This window comes from Megalops cyprinoides, chromosome 11, assembly GCF_013368585.1.
Source record: "Megalops cyprinoides isolate fMegCyp1 chromosome 11, fMegCyp1.pri, whole genome shotgun sequence".
NCBI classification, from domain to species: domain Eukaryota; kingdom Metazoa; phylum Chordata; class Actinopteri; order Elopiformes; family Megalopidae; genus Megalops; species Megalops cyprinoides.
This window is the reverse complement of record NC_050593.1, coordinates 33,523,145-33,550,687: the sequence shown is the minus strand read 5'-3', so window position 1 is coordinate 33,550,687 and position 27,543 is coordinate 33,523,145. Positions and strand designations below refer to the sequence as shown.

General features: G+C 42.8%; 1 protein-coding gene across 1 annotated transcript; it reads right to left on the bottom strand.

The window, feature by feature from the left end:
• Positions 1 to 171: 171 nt before the first annotated feature.
• LOC118785482 (sodium channel protein type 2 subunit alpha-like) lies at positions 172 to 27,543 on the bottom strand. The gene is made up of 27 exons (XM_036540161.1): positions 27,512 to 27,543; positions 23,118 to 23,419; positions 22,326 to 22,444; positions 21,985 to 22,062; positions 21,704 to 21,832; positions 21,155 to 21,246; positions 19,610 to 19,804; positions 18,905 to 18,968; positions 18,642 to 18,783; positions 16,495 to 16,704; positions 15,417 to 15,713; positions 13,781 to 14,122; positions 12,926 to 13,043; positions 12,476 to 12,714; positions 12,195 to 12,368; positions 11,009 to 11,362; positions 10,046 to 10,498; positions 7,285 to 7,420; positions 6,414 to 6,568; positions 5,669 to 5,842; positions 5,233 to 5,355; positions 3,941 to 4,216; positions 2,761 to 2,814; positions 2,504 to 2,641; positions 1,970 to 2,074; positions 1,537 to 1,807; positions 172 to 1,367 (listed from the first exon to the last, which is right to left on the bottom strand). The coding sequence occupies exons 2-27, from the start codon at positions 23,394 to 23,396 to the stop codon at positions 172 to 174; spliced, it is 5,913 nt and encodes a 1,970-aa protein (XP_036396054.1). The 5' UTR covers positions 23,397 to 23,419; positions 27,512 to 27,543.

Genomic DNA, 27,543 nt, shown 5'->3' with positions numbered 1-27,543 from the left:
CGAGTCATAGTTTCCTGACATGGGTCGCCACCACAAATTAGCCATAGAATTTTGTTTAGGCCTTAAATGAGCAATGTCACTTTGTTATTGACAGCAACACCAAAAAATAAGTACATTTGACCAAAACAGGTTACCCTCAAAAGCTGTAAAAAATTAAACTCCATTCCCTTTTTACTTTTTATTCTCTGGCACATCTTTATCTTTGTCCTCTTTTTCTGTCTTGTCTTTCTCATATTTCTCTTTGCCTGGTTTTGCAACACCGTTGGACAGACATGGAGAAGCTGTCGAAGGAGTCGCGTCAGTTTTATCTGAGGCAGCGCTCTCGCTGAGCTTGTCCGTTACCGAGCCTTCCGTATCCGGTAGCTTTCCCCCACCTCTGACCTTCTGCTTGTACATATCAGCGGCTTTTTTGACAGCTCGCCTGATGGCGTATCGCCTGAAGGCCATCTGTATGATGGCTGCGGACATGTCCTCCTGCTTCCGGCGAACGGTGGTGGTGATGGGCTCGTAGGACACCTTGGAGGGGTTGGAGGCCATGAAGCGTTCCTCCATCTGCCCGCGGAGGGCGTCCATCTCGCCCCCCTCCCCCAGGACGCGCTTGGTGAAGGCGAACAGAATGTCCAGACAGTGGATGCGCTCCCCGCTCACCATGGGCAGGTCCATGGCCATCAGCTGGATGGCGTTGGGCTTCGGTATGCGCAGCGGCGGGTCCAGGGCGTTGGCGAACTCGGACAGCTTGTTGTACTCCACGAACTGCGTGGCGTCGGGGTCGAACTTCTCCCACACCTCGTAGAACATCTCGAAGTCGTCCTCGCTCAGCGGCTCGGCGCTCTCCTCGGTGGCCACGCTGAAGTTCTCCAGGATGACGGCGATGTACATGTTGACCACGATGAGGAAGCAGATGATGATGTAGCTGACGAAGAAGATGATCCCCACAGTGGGGTTTCCACAGTTCCCCTTATAGGAGCTGCCTGGATGCTCCACAGTGCTGTTGCAGTTATACGTGGGGTCGTTGTTGAGGATGGGGGACAGCAGTCCGTCCCAGCCCGCAGATGTCGTGATCTGAAACAGGCAGATCATGCTGTTGCCAAAAGTCTCAAAGTTGAACATGTCATCGATACCAGCCTCCTTCTTGACATAGGCAAAGTTTGACATGCCGAAAATGGCGTAAATGAACATAACTAGGAAAAGAAGGAGCCCGATGTTGAACAAGGCAGGAAGTGACATCATCAAGGCGAACAGAAGTGTACGGATCCCCTTGGCGCTCTTTATGAGGCGTAGAATGCGACCTATCCTGGCGAGTCGAATGACACGGAACAATGTCGGTGAGAGAAAGTATTTCTCAATCAAATCTGAAAGAAACATACCTGAAAAGAAATAAGTTAAAAGTTAAAAACTTGGCAATTGTTTCATATTTCACACGTCACAAGTAATTTAACCAAGGAAAAATTAATATTAAGAATTTTTTTTTCAATTTTAAAATTACAAAATGGATTCTGAATAGCAGGAAATACCCAGGATACCATTGACTCTTACCAACTATTGACAGGATGACAACAATCAAATCAAACACATTCCAACCACTGGTGAAGAAATAATGGCGAAGCGCAAACATCTTCAGCAGACACTCTCCAGTAAAGATAACGACAAAAACCAGATTAATCCAGTAAAGGATGTTGTCTGTTGCTTTAGACTGGTCGTCTCTTTCCACCATCATTGTAATCATGTTGAGGCAGATAAGAACCATAATGGCGATGTCGAAGAATTGATTCATAACTAAGTCAAAGACACATCCTTGGAGCTTGTTCTGGAGGGAAAAACAAAACACAAACACACAAGAGAATATACCGTGATAAAGTTTTATAACCAGCTGTTTAAATATTAAACAGCGTCAAAGTTAATAACATCAATTGCTTAATCCAATAGATTATCCCACAAATTAGCATGAAATTTGAAACGGATATCATACTGCTGGCCTAGGGATGGGTTTTTGAGGTTTCTTCGATCCGAGCTTTTTCATTGCATTGTAGTATTTCTTTTGCTCCTCTGTCATGAAGATGTCCTGACCTCCAAAGTAAAGACAGGAGACAAATCTGGTCACAACCACGTGCATTTCCGTTCAGGGTCTACTGACACTGCTTGGATGGAGGTGCTGTAGTGCAGCAGGAACAGCTACTGCTGTCAAATTCAGAGGAACAAACCTGGGACTCCTGTTTTCAAACTGTCATGGCAATTGTAGACTGCTGCATCTATCTACTGCAGTTCCATATCAACATACTAAATAGATGTGTACTGATCTCACAATCCCTGCTTTGTGGATGAGGACAGTCACCCTTCCCATAAAAAACCTATGGCCTATAAATATATATATGTGTGTGTGTGTGTGTGTGTGTGTGTGTGTGTGTGTGACAGTTGTGACAGTTTATTAGTACCTTTTATTGGATCAGAGTCACTCTTAAATGCTGCTGCACAGAGCTTGGCGCCAGCAAACCAAGGTACTTATCTTTTTCTTTTGTTGATTGAAGTTATCAATAATGACACCGATGAAGAGGTTTAGTGTGAAGAAGGATCCAAAGATGATGAATACAACAAAGTAGAGGTACATGTACGGGTTAAATTCAAAATCAGGCTGCAATTCCACCTAAAACATAGAGAAACATGTGCAGTTACAGAGCCTATAAACAGGGAGAGAAAAAAAAAGTTACAGAAAAATGGAATTTAAAACCCAGTATTTTCCCCTGAAACAGCGACAGGACATACATTGCGAGAGTCCACCGCTCCGTACATGATGTCCATCCATCCTTTAAAGGTTGCCTAGGAGCAAAAGAGAGGTCAGGAGAGGGGAATGTGTTATTCTCAGGGACCCTCCAGCTGTATATACTGCACATCACAAGCTTTCAGGATCTCACTTTCATTTCTCACCCAAAAGGCAGCCATACTGGTGGAAGCAAACATACTCATCAAATGATTTGCATGTGATGGACCTATAATTTACAAAACCGGGATACAGTTTGCCCGTATTGAGGTCGAGACATTTCCTTTCTGATTCCTTCTCAGTTTGGCCCCGATATCAAGTTTCAAAATCACTGGCTCGTTCACAGCTTGCCTAGTTTCCACAGCAGTGCAGAAGGAAAACTATCCCTCTCCTCCAGTATCCATGCAAGAACAGTAATGGAATCAATTATGAAATTATTTAAGTGCATGTCAGTTCCCGGACACCACTGACCAAACTGACGGACAAATAGCTGAGAATGACCGCATCTATGCTAGAAAGCCTTTTCTTCTGATGATCCCAAGTACCAAAATCCAAATTGCACACTTGCGTTTGGTTAGATAGATCATTACATTACATTACATTACATTATTTCCCTTTAGTAGACACTCTTATCCAGAGTGATTTACATATATGCATGTTACAGTTTTATCTATTTACATTCTTGTCATTTAGTAGACGCTCGCATCCAAAGAAATTTATATAGGTTGCGATTTTTCTCATTTATACAGCTGGATATTTACTGAGGGAATAGTAGGTTCGTTGCTCAAGAGTACACCAGCAATGCCCCAGCAGGGAATTGAACCAGCATCCTTTTGGTAACGTGCTCAGATCCTTACCACTACACCACACCATGTTGCAATGCTGCATTCAGTCTTTACATTTAGACTCTGCCTACATGTGTGTAATCCACAGTCAGGCTACCCAGAGTCAACACCGGCATAGACAGAACATGTGAGCTGAACCCACACAGAGCCTGACTCAACTCCTGGATCTGTGTGGGGACATTTAAACACCACGTCAATGTCAAAAAGAATGCAGGCTTCAAAGAAAACAGCAAACAAGAAGCCGGTCTTCTTTGAGCAGGATCGGTGGGTTAAAGGGTTAAACACAGGCTGCACGACAATCGACACCCCATGGTGTGAACAGTCAGAGACCAGGACTCACCACCTGCAGCAAAGCCAGGTAACCAGCTAACACGTTGTCAAAATTGATCTTGTCGTTCACCCAGCGGGTGGCGCCGTTGGGGTGGGACTTGCACTGGGTGTCGTTGTTGACGATGTCTATGGGGATCCTGTCTCCAGTGCTGGTGTTCACACAGTGGTAGTACTTCCCAGCGAGGAGGTTGACACCCATGATGCTGAAGATGAGCCAGAAGATAAGGCAAACGAGGAGCACGTTCATGATGGAGGGGATGGCTCCCAGGAGGGCGTTGACAACCACCTGTGCCAGAAACACGTGGTGATAGCAAACTCAGAGATACTTAAATATAAATTTATATTAAACATTTTCATAAGTTCTGGTGAAAAATAAAAAGGTATTAAACTGCCAGTCTATGCATCGGTTTCAACACAATACAACTATTAATAAAATTACAGACACTTAAAAAAAAACAAACAACTAAAGCAGATGAACAAAAATAAAGTTCACTGAGTGCTACGTGAGGAAGGACCATCATCACATCTCTGGCAGTCTAACTCATCAAATGTACGCAAGCATTTCATCAATAAAACAACATTGATTGTAACATCCAGCAGCCTGGCCTAGCTTGTTGTTTAAGTGCTCCTGCTCCTTTTGGTTTGTGGTGTGACCTGAGAAGAGACTGTGTTGTATAAAGACCAGATTTTTATTGTACTGAATGTATACTATATAACTGTCAACAAAATACACTGCGCAAATACACAAAAAGGAGAACTCTGGATACATCCACTTTATTTTTGCCTTGTGTGTCTAGACATCAGCTGTTTCATTGGTCCTGTTAGGAAACAGAAGATGAGGAAGAGACTATGCTATAAGAAAGTGGATAATGTCAAAATGGCTGCAGTGCAGGCCCAGGGCAGAGAGAGGACTCGCTGCTGACTCACAAAGACTGAAGGTCAGTCCCACTAAATTAGCCAATGCACGCCAACCGAGGGGCCAGGGAGGCACACGAATATTCTGTGTGTGATTGGCTGCTCTGTCATCTCCACAGCCAATCAGAGGAGCCGGTGTAGGGGGGGGGGGGGGGGTGGAGGAGTAACCATGTGCCAACAGAGAGACTTTATGTCTGAAGATACGCAACATTCAACATGCAGCAAGATTACATTCTTCATTACCTAATACATTATTTAAAAGCTGCTCCCTTGCTGTCAGTTTTCGTGAGAACGCTTTGTCGAAGCGAATTAGCGCAAGCCTATGGGTATGCGGGGAGGTGACTGGGAATACGCGTCAGGGCTGGACACGCCCTGTATAGCTCTCACCCTCATCCCCTCGAACCGTGATAGTGCTCTCAGCGGCCTCAGAGCGCGCAGGGTCCTCAGAGACTTCATGGCGCTCAGCTCGGAAAGGCCCATCGCATTTGCTATCAAGCTGACCAGGGAGACCTGAGAGAATACACAAGGGGTACTGCAATACCATCTGAACTGCATCTGCCACAAACTCTGTCAATGAAATACCACAGACTTCAGATACGAAATGTGCAAAATCCAAATATCATTTATTCCAGCAGATTATATGACAGTGTCATTCCAGGAATTATATCATGTGCTTGAAACTTTAGGTGTGCAAAGTTGATTCTAATATTCTAATTATTACAATAATTGTGAATTTCTAATTCTTTAAATTTATTAGTCCTGTTAATATTATTAATAAGATTCACACATCATACATTCAAAAAGAACAAATATTGATACATACATCAACAATTAGGAAATCCAGCCAACACCAGGCGTTGGTGAAGTATTTTGCAAATCCATAGGCCACCCATTTCAGCAGCATTTCCAGGATGAAAATGAAGGTGAAGACTTTGTCTGCATACTCTAGCACGCCCTTAATGGTTCTCTTCTGCTCAATGTAGATGTCTTCAAACGCCTGTATAGGAGCACGTGCAGATTTTTATATGAAGTCATTGAGAAACTGAACTTTGTGAAAACTATGTGTACCTTTTCATTAAGTAATTTCTAGATTACTGAAATTATTCAGGACTCACAAAAAGCCATTAGCTACTGAAATCTGTGTGTATAACTAAAGCCGATATTATACACAAGCCTCATATTTGTTTGGAAATTGTACTAATTAATGTTTACTCTTCAGATGCAATACATGGCTGTAGACTGACCCCCTTGAAGAAGCTCAACCAAGCCTCAATTTGGAGGTCTAATGATAGCATTGCTTACTTTCCTTCAACCACAATCTTCAGTTGTTGTCATAGATAGATGCAGATAGGCAAACAGAGATACTGGTAGTATTGTAGCTTCATTTTTTTGTATCCATTCATACAGTTCACCATTAACGAAAATAACACAGCATAGGCACCTTACTCAGAAGGTACATACAATACAAAGCAACACTTCATCTGAAATTTACACCTTGAACCTTTTGGGTAAAAGTCTGTTTTGCTAACCACACACCACAGTACGTCTTTTATGGTCCTTCCACTCACCAGTGCCCCACTGCTCAGAAGGATCATGAAGATGATGAAGCTCTCGAACCAGGTGTGTTCCACAATCCTGAAACACGTCCTCCTCAATTTCCACCACTGCTTCCCAATGCCATCGTTGATATTCACGTCGCAGAACTTGAACTTGTGCACACAGCCTGCAATCACAAATATACTTTATTTTAAATTTCACTAATAACACCTAAGTTAATATTTCGAAATGGACATGATCCAGTTTTTTGAGTTGTGGCATGTATGGTTTGATCAATAACTAGAGATGCATTTTGTACAGATGTTTCAGCACTGTTTGTGACATACTCTGTTTTGAGCATCTTTGGCATGTTTTTGACTGGTATAAGAAACAGTTTATCAGCTGATGTTGTTCTGGGTTTATTATCCTCCCGCCCTCACAAGAAAGCACAAAAGCACCCAAATATACTGTCCAAATTCCAGATTACAAATTAAACTAAACCCCTACTGTTACAGGACCCCTTGGTTCACACCAATTTATTTCAAACCGAGTATGTGATTGTGTAAAACAAGCTACTGTAACAGCTTGGCTGGGATTTTTCCAACATTGCTGCAACCTAAATGCATAATGTCAGAGATCTGTCTTAACCTACACACACTTCTATAAAATACACTGTGGCAGACAAGAGGTGATTGCTGTAAGATGCTGTATGATGCATGATCCAAAATTACAGTGAATTAGACGCTATTTCACACTGTATTCACACTGTATTGTGACTTCATGGTTCAAATCTTCATTATAAACTATTATAACTATACAGTTTCCTGGGAATAACCTTTATTGTCACTGCTTCATGTGTGTATCGGAAGTTTTCTCGTTTTAGTTGCGCGGACATTTTTTTACCTTCAGTGAAGCAGGGGTCTGGATCCAAGGACTCCTCCAGCTCCACCTCCATGCACTCCCCTCCCTCTCCTGGGGGTCTCATGTCCACAGTGCTCCCCTCTGAGGAGCTGAGAGTGTCGTCAGCGTCGGCCAGTTTCTGCAAGGAGATCCCCGTCACACCGCTGTTAGTGCATCCATTTCTGGCAGGGCCTGGTTCGCTTGCATCCTCTCAGGACCTCGCCTTCATCACCTTGGGTCATTTCGTGATGCAAGCCGATTCTACGTAAGCTCACAGGGTTGGAGTCTTGATCGGTTGGCCAAGAGTTACTGTTTACTGTTACTGTACTGTTTCATGCAGCGCAAATCGATAGAACGTGAGACTTTAAACAGTGAAAACATGCGCGCACATTTTTTGTCAGCTCGAATCTAAATGTGTTCAAACGAAACTTTAAATTTAGGCAAAATTAATTTCACTTCTCTAATACAGCATGAAGCAGTAATTATCGTCCAAGCCTGTGATCTAATCCATAGAAACAATGTGTTCCTGTATTTTCATGTCCAGTGCCAATGTAACCCCCAGCACTGCGGCAAATATGTTTACCCATCATACTTTCAACTGTTTTTCCTGAATCCGTTTTCCTTGTTGACATGAAAACACACACTTCCATTCATTTGAGTAGTATTTAAGCTTCAGTAATTTTCTAAATAGGACACTACACACATTAGCATAACAGCAAAAACCAGGTCTGTGCCCTCAGTCATGGATGGCAACATGCAGGCTGTGTCTATGCATAATGCATTCTTCATCTTGGAAGATTATTCATAAATGGCCAGGAAATATGGACATTCATATATGAATTAATCAATAAATTGATAAGATCTGATCTTGGTTGTTAGCATGATACAGCTGAGAAATGACGTGAGATTCGAACTGTCATTTCTCGATAGACAGTTTATATCCATATTCGTATATTACATATGGCCTTAGTGCCACTGTGAGTGACTCTGATGTCTCTGAATGCTTCAAAAACCTCTGGATACAAAATCAAGTGGTCACTGTTATCACTTACCAAGTTCTCGGCAGGTGACACTTTCATGCACTTGTCACGCCATAAATGTAATCACATAATCGCCATTAACTCCCCCAATATTGCCAAAAATTTTCTTAACAGACAACCTGAGATACCATCCTGGAAAGAGTAGCAGTACTATTTGCTGTCGAGCCCAGCTAATGTGGGAATGGGGAATGATGTAAGCAAACTGGTCTGAGAGTTTATACATCTACAGTATGTCCATATATAATGAATATAATTTGATATCCAAAGAACATATTATTAGGCCTTTTGTTGATTACATTTTGTTTTGTCTTGCCATTCCAGAAAGAATTCCCATTCACTTATTGCTGTTTTGCTCTTTCTTGAACTTATCAAACACACAATGCAGTATCTTAATGATGCATAATTTGGAATTATAATTAATTGTTGGAAATTATGATTATAGAGATATACAATAATGTAGTATTTTAATTAATTAATTTGACTAATCAAAGTCCCTTTTTTCAACGGACAAGAGGGTGAAATACTGTTTCATTGTGATGAAGATTTAATCCTGTATCATATCATATGCAAGTAGCAGGCTTGTCCTCCAATTTAGAAAATGAAAGTAGAAAATTGCAAGCTTCGGCTGCTTTCATCATTCCATCATGGGAAACATTTGTAAATGAAAATGGTGAAATAAAACCGGATATGAGCCGGTCCTGAAATGAATTTTGACAAACTAATGTAAAATCCATTTCTCCGCGTCAATCAGATTGGTCAAGCTTTACATACTTGCTGTGAATGAAGGCAATCAAATCCAAAAAAACTCATTGGAAAAAAAAGTATGTCATAAATAATTTGCTAGTGTATGGATGGAAAAGATGGATCTGTTCATTCATGAAATATGTCTAAACAGCAAAAAAAAAAAGCCTGATGATCAAAAAGAAATGAAAGGCAAATTAAAATTCAGGGCTTATAGCATGAAAACTGCCGATGAACTGACAGAAGGAAAATCAAAGACTGGCAGGATAAAATGAACAAGTGGAACATAAAAAGAAGCATTCCAGTAAAAAGTGTTGCTTTTCCTTAAATGACGTAGGCCAATCCTCATGGTTAGTGTTATGTACAGTAAATTGGTCTTACAAGTTTCCTCTCACTGAAAACCTGGGGAGCATCTGGGAAAAAGCTGAAATAACAATCAAATGGGGTTAAGCAAAGCAACATTCACACCCAGTGGAATTATATACAACCTTGTTTGCTTTCCCTAAACAACAGGACACACATGCTGCAAGCAAAGCGTTATCAATATTAGAAAATATAGCATGAGACATGTTTCAAAAAGCTGAATTAAAGTCATTTGTGTGGGTTATAGAAATAGACCTTTATGACTGCACCCCTTCATAGTGTTCTGAAAATGACATTTGTTGGTGGAAAACAAACAAAACATATACACTTAGATATTAATGGCAATGGCACAGTCCCATTTAACAATAAGTACTATTATTACACAATTGAGATGCATGACGGTAACATTCAAAAAAGTAAAAAGTAAAAATCATTTACATCATCTGAGATTCTACTAACCTGTTATTAACTGCAACCTAAACAAACACTCAACATGTGCTATACTCTTGTCTGATATAACACATATGCATTGTACACGTTAATACTAGACTGGGAAGGGAAAGATTACACATGCCCAACCCGCTTTCCTGCAGAGTATCACACTGTGAAGATTGCCTTACCTCTTTGTTGGCCTCGGTGTCCGACGACTCGCTGTAGAAGTCCTCCGTGTTGAGGTTCTCGAAGTCGGACTCGGCCAAGGCGATGGGGACGGTGACGGTCAGGCTGGGGTTGTGGATGAAGGACGTGTACTCCCCTTCTTCCACCACGTACTTCCCCATGCTGCAGCTGATGCCCATCAGGTAGCCGTTGCCCTCCTTGTTGGGGTCCTTGCTGAACTCCACGGTGGCGTGCTTGCAGTTCCCCTCGGGGTTGCGGAGCTGCTCCAGAACCTTCTTCCGCCTGACGCACAGCCTCTGGAAGGACCGCCTCACTGCGGCCTTGACAAAGTCCACCCCGCGGTGGATGCGGCCCACGGCGATCTGCAGGTTGTTCATCTCCCGGTCGTCGTCCATCGCCGAGAGGTTGTCTGCACTGAACGAGCTGAGCAGCAGGGCCAGGAACAGGTTCAGAACCTGCAACACACGGGAAGGGATCAATGTGTGGCACTAGCAATACGCCAGCTCCTTACCAAACCCCGCCGTCAGTGTAACTCTACAACCCACCGGCTGCCTTTTATGTCTGTCAGACTAAATCCAGTACCAGTCAAAAGTTTGGGCACTTTTATTATTTATTATTTAATTTTACTATTTTCCACATTTTAGAATAATAGTAAAGACATCAAAACTATGAAATTGTTTCTGTTATTTATTATTAATTTCATTAAAAAACTAAATTATAAAATATATGCTGAAGACTACTGTTTGCAGCACAACTTTGGAGGATGTTTCATGCAACCAAAAACACAATAATTAATTAGTAATTATCAGTGAATATCGCATTTGGGACATATAAAGCCTTGGGAAATCTCTCGAGCGAAAAGGCACTTTTGCAGTCAACCTTTCGATCGCGCTGTGGTGGGTGACAAACAGCAGATCCTTTAACAGTGAGGACCGGGGGCACAAGGGAAGGAGCCGAAAGCGTACCACCAGGTTCCCCACGACCATGACCATCATGAAGACAACGAGGCACTTCTCCTGTCCCGCCACCTCCATGCAGTCCCACATGGTCTCGATCCACTCCCCGCACAGAACCCGGAACACGATAAGGAAGGAGTGCAGGAAGTCCTGCATGTGCCACCGCGGCCTTTTGTCCTCGGAGATCTTCCCCACGTTCTCGCGGTAGTCCTTCCCAAACAGCTGCATGCCCACCACGGCAAAGATGAAGACGATGATGGCCAGCACCAGGGTCAGGTTGCCCAGGGCGCCCACGGAGTTGCCGATGATCTTGATCAGCATGTTGAGCGTCGGCCAGGACTTGGCTAATTTGAACACCCTCAGCTGCAAATACATTATATCATACATATTAGCAGATGTTCTTATCCAGAGCAACTTACACAGGTTGCAATTTTACATGTTATCTAATTATACAGCTGGATATTTACTGAGGCAATTTTGGCTCAAGTACCTTGCCCAAGGGTAAAACAGCAGTGCCCCAGTGAAGAACTGAACAAGCAACCTTTTGGTTACTAGCCTTGCTCCTTAACACTACACCACACTGCTGCCCACACTGCTACAACTGCTAGTATTTGTGACACATGTTTCACAGCTCTGTACCTCTCATGTGAATATCTGTGTTGGTATCATGCCATTAATCTGGCTGAGGGTCGTTCCTCCTAGCCACGATCCCTGTCTGTACTGGTCCCTTAGTGGTGGAATGAACTCCCCACGAGGTTAGGGTAGCGAAATCACTAGTCATCATCTGTTGCAGGCTGAAGACCTACCTCATCAGACTGCATCTCGGTTCCACCTCAATCCCCACCCCCTAACACCTGTTACCTCAAGGACGTTTATTTTACTGGTAGTATTGTGATGTATTTTGGGCTCTGTGTTCTAGTGACTGATGTATCGTAGTGTACCTGGCTTCCGTTACCTGTTCAGGTTACACAAGTTATCTTTAGGTAGGGCTTGAATTGTGTTATGCTCACACTCTCTGGTCTAGAAATATCTTGGAGTGCCTGGTCTGACACTGTTGCTCATTTAACTTGAATGGATACACTTACGTTCTACTGTGCTGGAATTCGCTCTGGATAGGAGTGTCTGCTAAATGCATGTAATGCATGTAATGTAACGTAAAATGTAATGTAAAAAGACCTGCTGTGCACTCTCTTACCAATCTGAAGGATCTAAGCACAGACAGCCCCTCCACATTCGTCAGGCTAAGTTCCATTAAACTCAGACTGACAATGATTGCATCAAAAATATTCCATCCTTCCTGAAAATACCGGTAAGGATCCAGGGCAATAAGTTTGAAACACATCTCAGCTGTGAAGATGCCCGTGAACACCTGCAGACAGAGACACCATGTTAAAAATAAGAACTGTGCTCTTGTAACCGAACTGTTAAGCAAGTGACAATTGGCTACTGAGCAGTCAAAAGAAAGGTGTCACTTACCAAGTTTCCCACAGTAAGCGCACTGCTGAACCCTTTTGTCATTGGGTAATGTTCCATAGCCATGAACAATGTGTTCAAAACAATGCAGATGGTGATGGCTAGGTCTACAAATGGGTCCATCACGACTGTGCTGACTGCCTTCTTGATCTTCAACCACACCGGACAACAGTCCCAAATAAGGAACCTCTGGGCAAACTTGTACCAGCAAGGTGGGCATTTTTGTCTTGACTCCTCAAGTTCTGTGGCAGTTTAAAAAGCAACAAGAGAAACAATTAAAGTAACCCCCCCCACCCTCTGAATTGTGCTGTACATAGACTTAGCGATGCTAAAACACCATTTCATAAATAAATGGAAATGACTGCAGCAGTTTTGGCATACAGGTTTAGTCAAGCCTTTGACAATAAGGGTGCATTCCACTATTTTGTCACACAACAGAGAAAGGGCCTTTACCTTCCATTGTTATAATACTGCCAACACTCAGCGCCCTTTGTCTTGCAGCTGAGTCCTCTAAAAAGTCCACGGACAGCTGATTAGAGTTCTTTCTGAGCTCTGTTTCGCTGCTGGTGCCCTGGAAAGCAAGTGCAGTTTCAAAGGTCAACAACCTGCACACACTGGTACATTGAACACACCTGTAAGTACGGTACAGAGAAACAATCGACCAGCACAATACGGTTTTCAGAACTCTTTATGCAACCTTCCTTCAATTTCAGTGCATCATACAGTACTAACGTACTATGACACGTGATAGTTGTTAACAAACAGTTTTCTGTTACATTACGAGTTAGCAGATGCTCTAAACCAGAGCGGCTTACATAGGGTACAGTTTTTTTTACAGTGTTATTCATTTATACAGTAGGCAATTGTGGGTTAAGTACCTTGCCCAAGGGTACAACAGCAGTGTTCCAGCAGGGAATCGAACCGGCAACATTTCAGTCACGCGTCCTGCTCTGTAACCTCTATGCTACACTGCTGCCCATTTTTTGTTGTACAGACAGCGTATATTGACAGAAACTTCTCAGTGAGGTTTGTGCTATTAAATCTACAATCACAGTTTTCATTACTACATAACTGAATGCTGTAACTAACTTCACATGAAGACGAAATATTTACCTTTACTGAGAAAGCGTATAAGAGACCTTGAATAAGACACCAGAGAGAGGAGGGAAAGGATGGAAAAAGAAGAAGACTGAAAGCATGTGGCAGAGGTAGGCACAGCAGGAAGAGGCAGTCAGCAAGCGCGCGCGTGCCGCAGGGCACTAAACTACGCCTCCCTCAACAGTGTCACCAGGCTTTATCTGCTGCCACCTCTGGCAGGAGGAGTCCGACAGGTGACGTGGGCACAGAGGCTCCGCCTACCGGGGACAGCGTTCCGTTGCAGGTGAGGGCATGGCGCACGTTGCCGTTGGCGGGAGGCGGCGCACGTGTTGCCGTGCCGCCCCGGCCGACGCTGAGGCCGCCGCGCGGCTCGGACCCGCTCGGCGTGAACACCGAGTCCCGCGGGCTGTCGCCGTCCCCGAACACGCTGCGCTCATCATCGGCGAAGCCGTTGTCGGAGCCCGCGTCACGTGCGCGGGGCTGGAAGCTGAACAGGCTGGCCTGGCTGTTCCACCTGGGCAAGAACAGGGACCCCCGGAAACTGAGGAGTGACTGGGAGAGAAACACACCTCTCAATCTTCACCGCCACACAGCTTGGCAAAAAAAAACAAAAAAACAAAACAAAAAAATGCAGGTGCTTTGCCCTTGACCTTTGACCTTTTCAGAGTTCGTCACCATCGCCAGGAAGAGATGAGGTGTTTCAAATTTCACCTGGCCTGGTGAGCACACCTGAAAAATTACTACAGCAACAACGATATAAGAGGATGATTATTATAATGACGATAATGATGATGATGATGATATGGGTGATGAGGATGATATGATGCTGATGAGGGAGGCGAGCAAGAAGATGACGAAGCTGGAGATAATTAAGTCGAAGCCGATGAGCGTGATGAAAAGTATTATGATGATGAGGAAGATGACAATATGCAGAATTCCACTGAAGGTGAGAAAGGTGAAAATGATGACAAATATCATCCTCTGTCTTGTGCATGATTTTAAAGATGAATGCAGTTACTGGTTTTGCCACACCTTTTGCCTTCTCTGAAAGGCAAAAGCATCAGGGGAGGCATGGGAGACATGGAGAAAAGGCATGATATAAGGTTGAACTGAAGGTGCTGAACCGGGGTGGGTTGAATTGAAGGTGTTGAAATAAGGGTGTTGAACTGAAGGTGTTGAAATAAGGGTGTTGAAATGAAGGGCTGAACTGAAGAGGTGAACTTAAGTCTTGAACTGGAGGGGTCCCGTTTAAAAAAATAAACCACTAATGAAAGATGGGACACTGTTAACGTGTGGACTTCGCATTAGTCAGTAAACATTACAGGAGACGACCTACTGTGATTCGAAATCTGCGCTTGCTCAAGGTCTAGGCAAGGCAAATGAAGTCCTGCATCCCACAATACATCAGGATGCAGCTGGCATTCAGAGAATATGCACATGTGCCTGATGACATTTGAGCAACCTGTTTGAAAGTGTTTTGAAAGGGAAACCTGGCTGACATACCCACCCCTACCTCTTTGGAAGGTCACTGTCAGCAGATGACACCGCTGGGCTCAAACCCAGCCTATTGGGCCCCAGCCAGCACTTGGAACAAGCGCTTTAATGATCTGAAGCACTTGGGAGCCCCAGGGAAGCAACCCTTTTCAAACAGCATTAGAGGGGGTTGGTTACTATATGGCTGACTTTAAAACGATTAAGTATAAACTCACAAAGGTGAGGAATTTTATGAAGGAAACAGCAGGAGGTGTCATGCATGTGGATTCACACTGTTAAAAGTATGTTTAAGAGCACTCAGAGCAATCCAGTGAATGAAAAAGGATTATCTCTATTACAGGTGAACTCTCACCTGATTCGGGGATGAATTTCCCTTCTCGTACAAAAGTCTGTTGCCATCGATGGAAAAGCGAAACTCCCTCCTTTTGATGCTGTCCTCCGACTCAGAGGTGTGCAGCTTCTCGTTGTCTCCTTTCTCCTCCTCCTTCTCCTCCTCCCCCTCCCCCTCCTCCTCCTTCTGCCTCCTCTTCTTGCGCCTGTTGCGCCTCTCTTTGGCACTCTTGGAGCTGAACTTGGATGCCTCCGAGGACGACCCACTGACCCCGCCTCTCCCGCTGTCCTCCCCGCTCTCAGCCGCTGCCGCCGCCGCCTGCAAGCCAATCAGCACACAGTCACAGCTGTCATGACAACTCAACACCTAATCTTTAAAAACACAGCATCCAAATATTGAAAATAGAACAAACTTACTCCTAGTAGAAAAGGAAATCAAACATTAAATTAGAAATATCCTTTAAAGGTGGATAACTGTTTTGTACATACAATACAATACATGCTGTAGTGAAATATCTTTTCATTGCTAAAAGCAACAATCCATTAAAAAAATTTAGTCTGTTTTATATTATCCTTACAGACATGTATGATGTAAAGGCCAACTATTTAAATGGCTGAGTGAACCTTAAATATGTGAACGCCTTCTGTGACATACAATGACCCAACATCATCAATATGTACCACAGTTTATCCTTCACAGAGATGGTCGTTCAGTCAGTCATTTGTGCTGAAGTGCTCATTTTCCAGTCATTTCTTCATTATACTATCGGGATAATGAAGAGGATCGGTTCTTAAGTTTGAATTAAAATCAAACCATTGTAAGTTCAGCCATAGGGTGGTAATTCTTTGCTTTTGTAGGACAGAGCTAGTTCTCCTTCAGTGAGACATGATTGCAGAAACACTTTTTTAAACTTGATGATGTCAGTGTTATTAACTGCACGCACAGCATGTGAACAGTTGGCATTAAATTCAGCAATACATAGAAAATACATTTAACAGGCTCTACTGATGTGATGGGGTGGAAAAGGGGTTGAGGAAGGGCTGAAAGGATGTATGAGATATGGATATGGGGAAAGAGCGATATGTGTATTTTTGGGAACTCTCCCGAGTACCTCTTGCTGTATTCTGATCTGCTCCTCGATGGCCTTGAACTCCTGCTCTTTCTGCCGGGCCTCCTCTATGGTGGCCTGGTTCTGTTCATCGTAGGCCATGGCCACCACGGCCAGGATCAGGTTTATCAGGTAGAAAGACCCCAGGAAGATCACCACAATGAAAAATATCATGTAGGGCTTCCCGGCGGCTCGCAGAGTCTGGATGACCGGACAGAATGGAGTTATGGGTTATGGCCATATTCAGCTTGTTCCAGTTAGGGGGCAAATACCCATCAGTCGATCAAAGTTTATTTTATACAGCACAAACCAAGAGAACTTCACATTTACAGGGTCAGCATAGAGATAAAGATGAATAATACTCTGGTACACACACATAGGCTTATTGTCTCTGTGAAGGAAAACCAGCAACACGTCTGTAATATTTTTTAAGAACTGTAAGTCTGGATCAGCAAAGCTTTTTGTTAAAATAAACTGTTGCTGTGCAGCACAGTCACAGATGAGAAGGACTATAAAAAACTCTAAAAGGGACATTCATGCATCTGCATAACACGGTGTTGGTAAAAACATGCTGTGTTCCAGACCCAAACTGGTATCAAATGGATTAAGAGACCACTAGTTCATTTGTTATTCAGTCCAAATGAAGAGAAGTAGTGCTCTCTGTTCAAGAGAAGGCAATGTGCCTCCTGGGTATGTCATTTACACAGTTTACCCAGGTCAGTTCATGGGTAGTAATTGTTTTCTGAAACAAATATAGCCTTCATCCAAAAGCAGTTTGAATAACTGATAGTCAATAGCAGTTACAGAAAGAGACAAAATATGATTTTTAATAAGATAGTACATTCTGTATTGTTCAAGTAAGAGGGTATGAGGGACAGTGATTGCGACACCTTGGTGTTTCACAGTGATGTAAGTGTATAGGAAGTGCTTCATTTCAATTTCACAGTGTTCTAATCGCAACAGATGAAGCACAACAATGACATCCACTCCACACAGTAAGAACAACATTCACTCACTCACTCACTCACTCACTCACTCATTCATTCACTCGCTCACTCACTCACTCACTCACACGCTCGCTCGCTCACTCACTCATTCACTCCCTCACTCACTCATTCATTCACTCACTCACTCATTCACTCGCTCACTCGCTCACTCACTCACTCACTCACACGCTCGCTCGCTCACTCACTCATTCACTCCCTCACTCACTCACTCACTCATTCATTCACTCACTCACTCATTCACTCGCTCACTCACTCACTCACTCACTCACTCACTCACTCATTCACTCACTCACTCACTCATTCACTCGCTCACTCGCTCACTCACTCACTCACTCACACGCTCGCTCGCTCACTCACTCATTCACTCCCTCACTCACTCACTCACTCACTCACTCACTCATTCATTCACTCACTCACTCACTCACTCACTCCCTCACTCACTCACTCGTTCACTCACTCGCTCACTCGCTCGCTCACTTGCTCGCTCACTCACTCACTCATTCATTAACTCATTCACTCACTCACTCACTCCCTCACTCACTCACTCGTTCACTCACTCGCTCACTCGCTCGCTCACTCGCTCGCTCACTCACTCACTCACTCATTCATTAACTCATTCACTCACTCACTCACTCACTCACTCACTCACTCACTCATTCACTCGCTCACTCGCTCACTCACTCACTCACTCACTCATTCACTCACTCACTCACTCATTCGCTCACTCGCTCACTCACTCACTCACTCACTCACTCACTCACTCGCTCATTCGCTCACTCGCTCACTCACTCACTCACTCACACGCTCGCTCGCTCACTCACTCATTCACTCCCTCACTCACTCACTCATTCACTCGCTCACTCACTCATTCATTCACTCATTCACTCACTCACTCACTCACTCATTCATTCACTCATTCACTCACTCACTCACTCGCTCACTCACTCACTCACTCATTCACTCATTCACTCATTCACTCACTCACTCACTTACTCATTCACTCACTCACTCACTCACTCACTCACTCCTCTGCAAGACACCAAGCCCACTCAAAGCAGAGCAGATGGAATGAAAAGAATCGCCAACTGAAGTGGCAACACAAACATGAAACCAAACCAGCAAAAGACAGACCTGCTGGTACAGCCTCTCCCAATAGTCCTGAGTCATCAGTCGGAACAGAGAGAGGAAGGCCCAGCCGAAGGTATCGAAACTGGTGTATCCATAGTTTGGGTTATTACCCGCTTTCCTGCACTCAAAGCCCTCTGGGCACTGCCTACGACACATCAAGACAAACAGCTCCTAAAACAGAGTTCTGAAAGTTAAAACATTTCAATAAATTACATAAATGGTGATTTATCACCCAGAGAATACTATTGCTTTCGTTTTTTTCTTACCCAGCACCACTGCCATGCCCACAGAGGAGAGGATCTTTTTGATTTGATATTGTGTAATAATTACCTAGACAAAAAAAGAGTCAAAAATTAAAAGAGAAAACCCCACTTATTTTGTTTCATTCAGAAATGATTTAGAGAAGCATCAATATAACACAGCACTGAGAAAGCAAGGCCCAAGGCTACCAAAGTTATTGGAAAAGATCAAAAAAGAGGAATCTATTAATTCTTCAAAATACACCAGACATAGGCACAGATTTGAGAAACTAAAAGCAAATTCCTCATTTACAGCACAATATTCAAACATCTGGGACTCTCTCCTGCTGTGGTCATGACTGAGAAGCCAGGAGCATGGTCCTGAGAGGGTCATGTGATGGTCAGGAGATGGTCATACCCCTCATTTCTAGCTGCCCTGTGCTCCCTGTGTCTCAGGCCTCTCTGAATACTCTGGCCAAGTCTGTGTCCACTTTTATTTTAATAAAAGATTAAGGCCCCTCCCTCTGTATGGGCGACCCCAGCTGACCTAGGTCCAGTTTTCCCAATTCTAAAGCCTTGACTTGGTGGCCTTTAGTGTCATTTCACATTACAGTCTGTCCTGATGGGTTTCTGTTTTCCCACTGTAAAGTGTGTGCATGACCCAGAGAGTCTAAGGCAAATAACACAGCCCTCATTAACCCCCCAAATGACAATGACAACACAAGCACTTACGTGGGTCATTTAGGTACTCTGTCCAGTTGACGTTACTTGTGTCATTTGGCTCCCTTACACATTTATGCTTTAAATTACCCATAAACAGCTGCAGTCCTATTAGTGCGAAGACACTTAGACAAAATAAGGTGAGGATCATGACATCTGAGAGTTTCTTCACTGACTGGATCAGGGCACCAACGATGGTTTTCAGGCCTGCCAGAAACACCAGCATTAGAATTTCAAAAAAAATCCCACTGTATATGTACAATCAGCAGAAAATAAATACTATGCTTCAAGGAATGCCTAACAAAAAAACTGACTGAAAACTGGAAGCCAATGGACTTGATTCATGTGCTTATTGGAAAGACTGTAGAAAATATTGTTTTCGGAACAAGCAAGTGCTCCTTCACTCTTGAAAGGAATGCTCTTCCCACGCAAGTTTTCAATGAGATGGTCTTGTTTTACAGGATAAAAGAGATAATGAATAAATATATGGAAATTTACACCTTTTATTGACAATTTGCAGTGCATGAGCCATAATAAGAAAAACATCTTTTCAAATGTCTCCTAGCTGATTTCACTCTCATTTCTTTATAACACACTTGTAATGGCTTCAGACTGTAAATTTTCCCCAGTCTAGGTTCAGACATTCAATATGGGTTCTATGAGTATATTTAATTTTTTGGGGTGCATCTGAAATTGCAATGTGTTATAAATATTCATAAATGCTTGGAGCAGAAAAGATTCATATTAGTGGAGTCCTGAGTGGCTCAATCAGTAAAAGTGGTTGTTGTTGCAATCGCATAGTTGGGCACTACAGCCTGGGTTCAATACTAGCCATGTCATCAGCCGACAATGACTGGGAGCCCATAGTGGTGGAACATGTTGGTTTGTTCCACTGGGGATGCAGGGTAGGGTAGGTCAGCCTGGGGCTAATCTCATAACTAAATAGTGACTCCTGGTGGTTGGTTCAGGTAGTGGTGCAAGATACATTTCTCAGAGGACACCCGACTGATGTTGTAGCTGCAGGACATGTATACAGTACAACTGGGCGTTCTAAATTTGGGAGAAAACTGAGGAAACAAGGACAGGGCATTCTAAATTAAAAAACGGATTCATGTTTTTGGAATGAAAACACGCAGTGCCTGTGAGTGTGTATCCAGGTTTGGTCTCCCAATGCGATACGCCCTCACCAGACAAACACAATGATCCATCTTCATTAAGCCTGAGCCATTAAGGTCAGATGGAAGGGAAAGTTGTTTGCTTGCAATATGAGATCTCTTAGGAAAAGTGTGAGGGGAAGTGACCCTCGGCATGGATGGAGTTAAGACTAGCCTTCCACCGTTGGCCTTTGGCTCTCACCTGGAATAGCAGGTATAGTTTTCTCGACTCAGAGGACCCTTAATGCTCTCAGTGCTGAGACAGACACTGCACAGCACTTTAAACATTAGCACATATCTGTAATAGGGAAGGTCACACAGATGCAATGACAGGATACCAACGTGCAGTCAGAGGAAACATCACAGATGGGCCGGCTGACAGCTAAAAACAGTCACTCCTTACCTGGAATTACCGAAATAGTTTTCAGAACTCTCAGTACTCTGAAAGTGCGAAGAGCTGAAACATTGCCCAGCTTTACAAACTCTGTTACATACCTGTGGGAAAAAAAATCGCAGTTATTACAGGCCTGTGTCTGAGTCTGTATAATCATATTATTATAGTAGCTATTATTAATTATTATGATTATTATGAGTGCAGTAGCAGCAAAAGCAGCATTTAGTTGTAATATTCCTAGTCAGATCGCACAGTTTAGCTTGTGGTAGGGCTTGAATGGTATTACGATCACAATCGCTGGAGTGTTGTTAGCCTGGTCGGACATTGTTTCTCATTTAACTTGAATGGATACACTTATGTTCTATTGTGCTGAAAGTCACTCTGGTTAAGAGCATCTGCTAAATACATGTAATGTAATTTAATGTAATAGCACATGTGGCAGTAGAATTGATGTTAGTAAAATGCTGTTTGTATCAGTGCCATTGTGATGTTGTTCAATGCTGTTATTGATCACGCTATTGAAAATATGGAAGCTGGTGAAAATCCAGCAATACTTACGCCATGACAATAACACTGAAATCCAGCCAGTTCCAGGGATCTCGCAGGAAGGTAAACTTCCCTATACAAAAGCCCCTAGCGAGTATTTTTACTACCGATTCAAAGGTGTAAATTCCAGTGAATGTATACCTGTTCAGAACAAGAGCCATTTAATACAAAGATTACTTCAGAGTAAACACAACCAGCAAACTGGAAGCAAACAGCAAAATTATAAAATCATCATACTGGCATTACCAGAAGTAAATATGCATGTCACTGTACAACTAAAGAGGATTACTTACTCCACATTCTTTGCCCAATCTGGTGGCTTATGTTGGGCCATAAACCCACAGTTTGTGAGGATAGTGAACATTATTAACCTGTTGAACAGCGTGGAGGAAACGGTCAAGGAAACCAAGCAGCAAAGAGCTGGAGTGCTTCTCACACACAGCCCAAAGTGTAAGAGAGTGAATCTTTGCTTATAAGGCACTCACGCTTGCAAACTGAGCACAGTATTGCTTTGGCGTACTGATCCTAAGGAATTCCACAACATCACTCATAGGAAATGCACAACAATCTGAAAATACAACACGTTTTTTTTTTGTTTTTTGTTTGTTTTTCCCCAAATGTCGAAAAAGGATATGAATGAACCAAAATCTTAATTGCTATTCTCCTGATTGGGTTGAAGGGGCTTAGGATGTACAAGGCAGATGTGGCGTTAAAGCGGTTGATGGTCTTATTTCGGTTCAACACAACAAAGGTCTGAGAGAGACAGAGAAGGGAGGGGAAGAAGAACACATGCAGATTTAACTGTTACTTTTTAACTGCCATTAACCACCGTGGGTCACCTACTGTGTCCGCCCCAGTACCTGAGCAGGTGCACAAAGTGAACATGCCACTCATGGAGGACCCTTGGACCTGGAGCTGACATTCAAACTACACCATGGCACCAGGCAGGTACGTGGATGCTAGTACCAGGCCTACTTGCTCTTAAGGCCTGCACAACCAGGGCGGTCAGTATCCACACAATTTCACACCACCAGAGTGATATTAGCTTACGCTTCTTAGATGGAGTGATGACACCAGCTGTGGATGATCAAGATTTTGGAAAGTATTGGAAGTCCTGAGTGCACAGCCATCCCAGAATACCAGTGGGATAAACACCAAATCCACAGAATAGATCACGACTATAGCTAACTGCTGCCCAGCTGTCTCCAGCACATGTAGCCTTGGGCTAAATGGTGGCAGACAAGTTTTATACCATTGAAATACAGAGGACACCATCAGACTATGGGCCACCAATGCCAATGTTTTCAGCAGACTTGAATGAGGCTGAATGAGACCACGAGTTTCATCGCCAAATGTCGCCAGTCCTGACTTTCCCCACTTTGTGGCATCCAAATTCAGGCCCTTGCAGTGGACTGAGATGACTCACTTTCTGATTGCTGTAAAATGTATCCAGATCCTCCAGGGGGGTGGAGACCATGCCGCCAGGGATGTCCCCATAAATAAAGGGCAGCGGCTTGCCGGCCTCAAGGCCTCTGTTCGGCTTGGGGCCGTTCTCATCGTCGCTGCGTTTCTTGCCCTTGGGCTTCTCGCTCTTCTCTTTGGCGATCCGGTTCTCGATGGCGGTGAGAGACTCACGGGTGAACGGGCGGAAGCTGTCTGGTCCTGGGGGGGGAAGAGTCAGCTGGGCCATATTTTCATCCTGCATCTTCAAAACAAACCGTTACCCTCCTGCATAAGAGTGGGACAAATCGACAACGGAGGGGGGAGGAGACCATCAGGGAACTGAAATGTGAAAAACTAGATAGGTAAGTCATCATATATATATATATATAAGCAATATTCCAAAACAGTGAAATGGAAACAAATATTCAGTCCAAACTCTTCAAAAGTACATCCTGTGTACATCCTGGGACATTTTACATAACTGTTAAGGTCATGGCAAAAGTTAAGAAAAGATGGAGACAAAGAGAGAAGTGAGAGAGCAGCAATAACCTATACAGCAAACAACAATGAATTTCCAAAATTATAAGTATTATAGCATGATAAGCACTTCTGAGCTGAACTACAATGAAAACATCTCTCCCTAGATGTCATAAATTCATTCACAATCCTTCACCACTCATTGTTGCAAGTTGTCCATCTTGAGAACTGATTTCCATCTTGCCATTACTTTTTCCATGGCATTACTGATCTTTTGATCTTTCCACCATGGCATCAAATTCCTTCTTGGCTGCTGTTCTTTTTCAACTAAAAATGCTGCTTCCATTTTGATAAAGCCTCTGCTCTTAGGTGAACACTTATAGAGCAGACTATTGCAAAAACTAGTTGTAAAAAATCTATTCCACAGGTAGTGGAACAGAAAGAAGCAATGCATGCACGAGAAAGGCTCTAGACAGAATACCACACATGGACCTAACTGAGCAGAAATGCAGGTTTTAGCGAAACAAAAGGACCCTGGCACACAGTGTTAAAAAGTAGACCAGACTGGCAATATTGAAACAGCAAAAATAAAGAGATACTTGTAAAGATCTGAAGTCTCTGAAGGTTTAACTCTTTTCTCTCTACTTCTGTTTGCCACAGCCTTCCTGGACATAAAAGAACATAAAATCACAAATACAAGCAAAGCATTTTGATGCAGTGACAAATTCTTCAGCACCCGGTACTCAAAACCAAGCTTAATGACCTCTGACCTTAATAGTCCCTCCAGAAACAATCACCAACACATTTCTGTCACTCTCCTTATTCCAGAATTGGACTGCTCTGTACGTACACTTCTGAAACTTTGTATTACATTATACTACATTAACCTTGGCAATCATGACCAATTCTTAGGACTTCCTGTAGGACTTGCAGTCATTAGTGTTTCTGAACAGACAACATCTGCCACAATTCCAATTATTATTATTATTATTATTATTTATTATTTGCCTCCAAAATGCACAGTGTAATAGACATCCAACCCCTCGTTATAGTGTGGAAAATGCCGGAGTCAAGTCCATAAACATACAGCATTATTTATATATGACACCTTTCCCCAACTTACACAGCACTGTAGTAGGAAATGTAACTCTTCAAACTATCTTCGGATCACAGGCAGATGCCCAGCATGTGGGAGCATTTTTAAAGATCACACAGAGGGAATCTGGCATGTCTGCTCGGTACTAATGAAATATACAGTAGGCTAGATCAACGCTTGCAGTCGATATATACACACACCTCATTTAGATAAGGAGAGAGTGAAATGTGTTTCTTTAAGAGAAGGGCTTCCCCGCCTCACTTCCCCAATGCTCGGTTTGCTCTGAGATTAGACTTAGATGCTTCTCTACCACTCAAGAGTGCTGTTGCATCAGCCATGGTCATCTATACTTGCATCCTAGACCTATCAGTGCATCTCCGGGGACAGTTCAATGATAACATAATGCCGCTGCCCTCTGAAAACATGCTGTAGCATCATTACGCCATTATTCCCAGATCTGTAACTTAATACTTTAGACACAAATTGCATACTACACATATTTGCAATTTAAAACGCACCATCGTAGCTGACACACATCTGTCACAACAGCACAATCTCAAAAACACCTAGCACCTACATCAGCGCGGTATCCTGTATGTCTAAACATAACGAAAATAGAATTATTTCAAAAAATATAGCTGGACCCATGCATAAAGTAATAACACAAATGAGTATGTTGCCAGTGCTTCTAAAGGTTACACAAAGGAAATGGTTGCTTACTATCTGGCAATGATGGGAAAGCTTCTTACTTTAAAAGTCATTAAAAGCTGATGAAATATTAATGGATAACAGCAGCTTGAAGACGTCACATGCTGCTAACTACATAAATCCCTGTAGATTCTGAGTTGTGGGATCCTCCACCCTCAGAGGAACGTTAAGAGCTTGTCAATCTTCAGGCAGTAAGATCTGAGGGATCTTTCACTCACAGCATTACACCAGAGGCAGGGTGTTTGTTGTGAAGATGTCTTTGGAAAAGAAAAATACTTTTTTAAATTTAGTTTCAAGAGCAAAAGTAGGCTAACAAAAATACGTAATTAGCTGCATCATTGTGATTTTGGAGAAAGAAGTGATTTGCTCTGTGAATATATTTTGGTACATGCATTTAAATGCAAACTGTTATACATTTTTGAAAACACATTTCTGTTTATTATCACTTTGATGCATTGTGTGTTTTAAAGTTTCATCTTTTGTCTTCTTTTATAAACACAAATATATCTCCCTATCTGCCCCTGGATGGATGAACCATTACACATACAAAAACTTCTTTAAAACCCACAGATTTAATTTGAATTTAATATTAGCACGTTTTCTCTTTAAATATTCTCTCGAGCTCAACAGCCGAGACATGGCTGCTGTTCATTAGGCACTGAACGGATGTCTATGGGCGTGGACGACTTCTGCTGTCCAGGGTTCTGCAAGATCAACTTTCTAAAGGATGCGGTTGTGTCTAGTTATAGACTTTCTTCTTTATAAAACTGAATAGGAACGGACCAGCACGGACTGATACCAAGGAGCGCGTGTGATTGTGACAGACTGAGAGCTAACTTTCCAGACCGTCTATGCGCAGCCTATCTGTCGATTTGATTTTGTATGCAGTGTTACAGTGGTTCATGTGTAAGGGGTCATCGTGCATCAGAGCAGTAACGTGCATAGCATTACAGTGAAAACTCTACTGTAAAACTTTTATCAGTTTACATAAACAGACGGTCTATGGTGGATGTTTCAGCGATTTATGTCAATAACAGTCTGAACTTTTAAAACATGCCTGGAGAATGAGACATGCAAAATCTAAATTACCATGGTATCTGCTCTCTCGTTTCCATGGAGCAGGGATTTGGCCGCGGAATTCTTATTGTCAATTCTGACTGACATGGGAATGGGGACCAAAAATAAACATACGCGGGATGATTTAGATTCACTATAACTATTTTAATATTTCCTGTATGCAAAGGTTACGTAGTTTAAGGAGCAGGTATTAGAAACGTCCACATCTTCTCAGCATGGGTGCCGATTGTAAGAATAAAGAAGAGTTATTTCCTGATAATTCATAAAAGACGCCCACTAGAGAGGAAAGCAAAAACCAGCAGCTATTACTCACACTGCAGTCTACAGTGATGCAAGTGACTCTAATCAGATTACCACTGGGGTGGGCAGCTATCACAATCCGGAAAAAATGCATTCTTTTGGCTTCTGGTAATCTCGTAGTATTTTTCGTTTGTTAAGCAGACACGGACGTAAAAAACTACAACATAAATCTTGTAAAAACACTCATACTGGTCAATATTGGAATATACTGGAATTGCTTGGTTATCATCTGTTAGTTGTAATGGCCGGAGTTATACTTTGGGATTATTAACAACACTAGCTACATGTCTGATAATCGCATAATACGAACCAGCAGCGCTCAAAGTGAACAGTTTTCTTGCAGAAACTTAATTTAAAAATACGGAAACACTTTAGCTGACGGTAATAAACACGATAACGGAACTGAAAATAATAATAATAAACGCATATTCCAGACACACCTATCTCGTCAGAGTTAAGATATTAACATGAATAAATGTTCATCCAAACATCCGACATCAAATGTGATTGACAATGGAAAGTTGACAGCGCACATGCATTTCACTTAACTTGTCCCTCATTACATATTAAAAGCGCTCGAAACCCGTGCAGATGAACTGTGCAAAAAAGGCTAGTGCTAGCCCTGTAAACCAAAATCGAGGCTGCTGCTGTTTACGGTTACTTCACAAGTCAAATTAAATTTGATGAAATGATAGCGCAAGTGAAATTAGACACGGTACCTTGTCCATAGTTCATCTAAAGCGGAAAGAGG

What these genes read in the sequence shown, in the direction of transcription:
- LOC118785482 (XM_036540161.1), bottom strand. Translation starts at nt 23,396, where the DNA reads ATGCAGGATGAAAATATGGCCCAGCTGACTCTTCCCCCCCCAGGACCA. An exon ending in ACACCGAGGCCAACAAAGAG is followed by an intron (nt 7,421 to 10,045) that starts GTAAGGCAATCT and finishes ATCTCCTTGCAG; the next exon opens with AAACTGGCCGACGCTGACGA. An exon ending in TCAATCAACAAAAGAAAAAG is followed by an intron (nt 2,075 to 2,503) that starts ATAAGTACCTTG and finishes TCCTGTCTTTAC; the next exon opens with TTTGGAGGTCAGGACATCTT.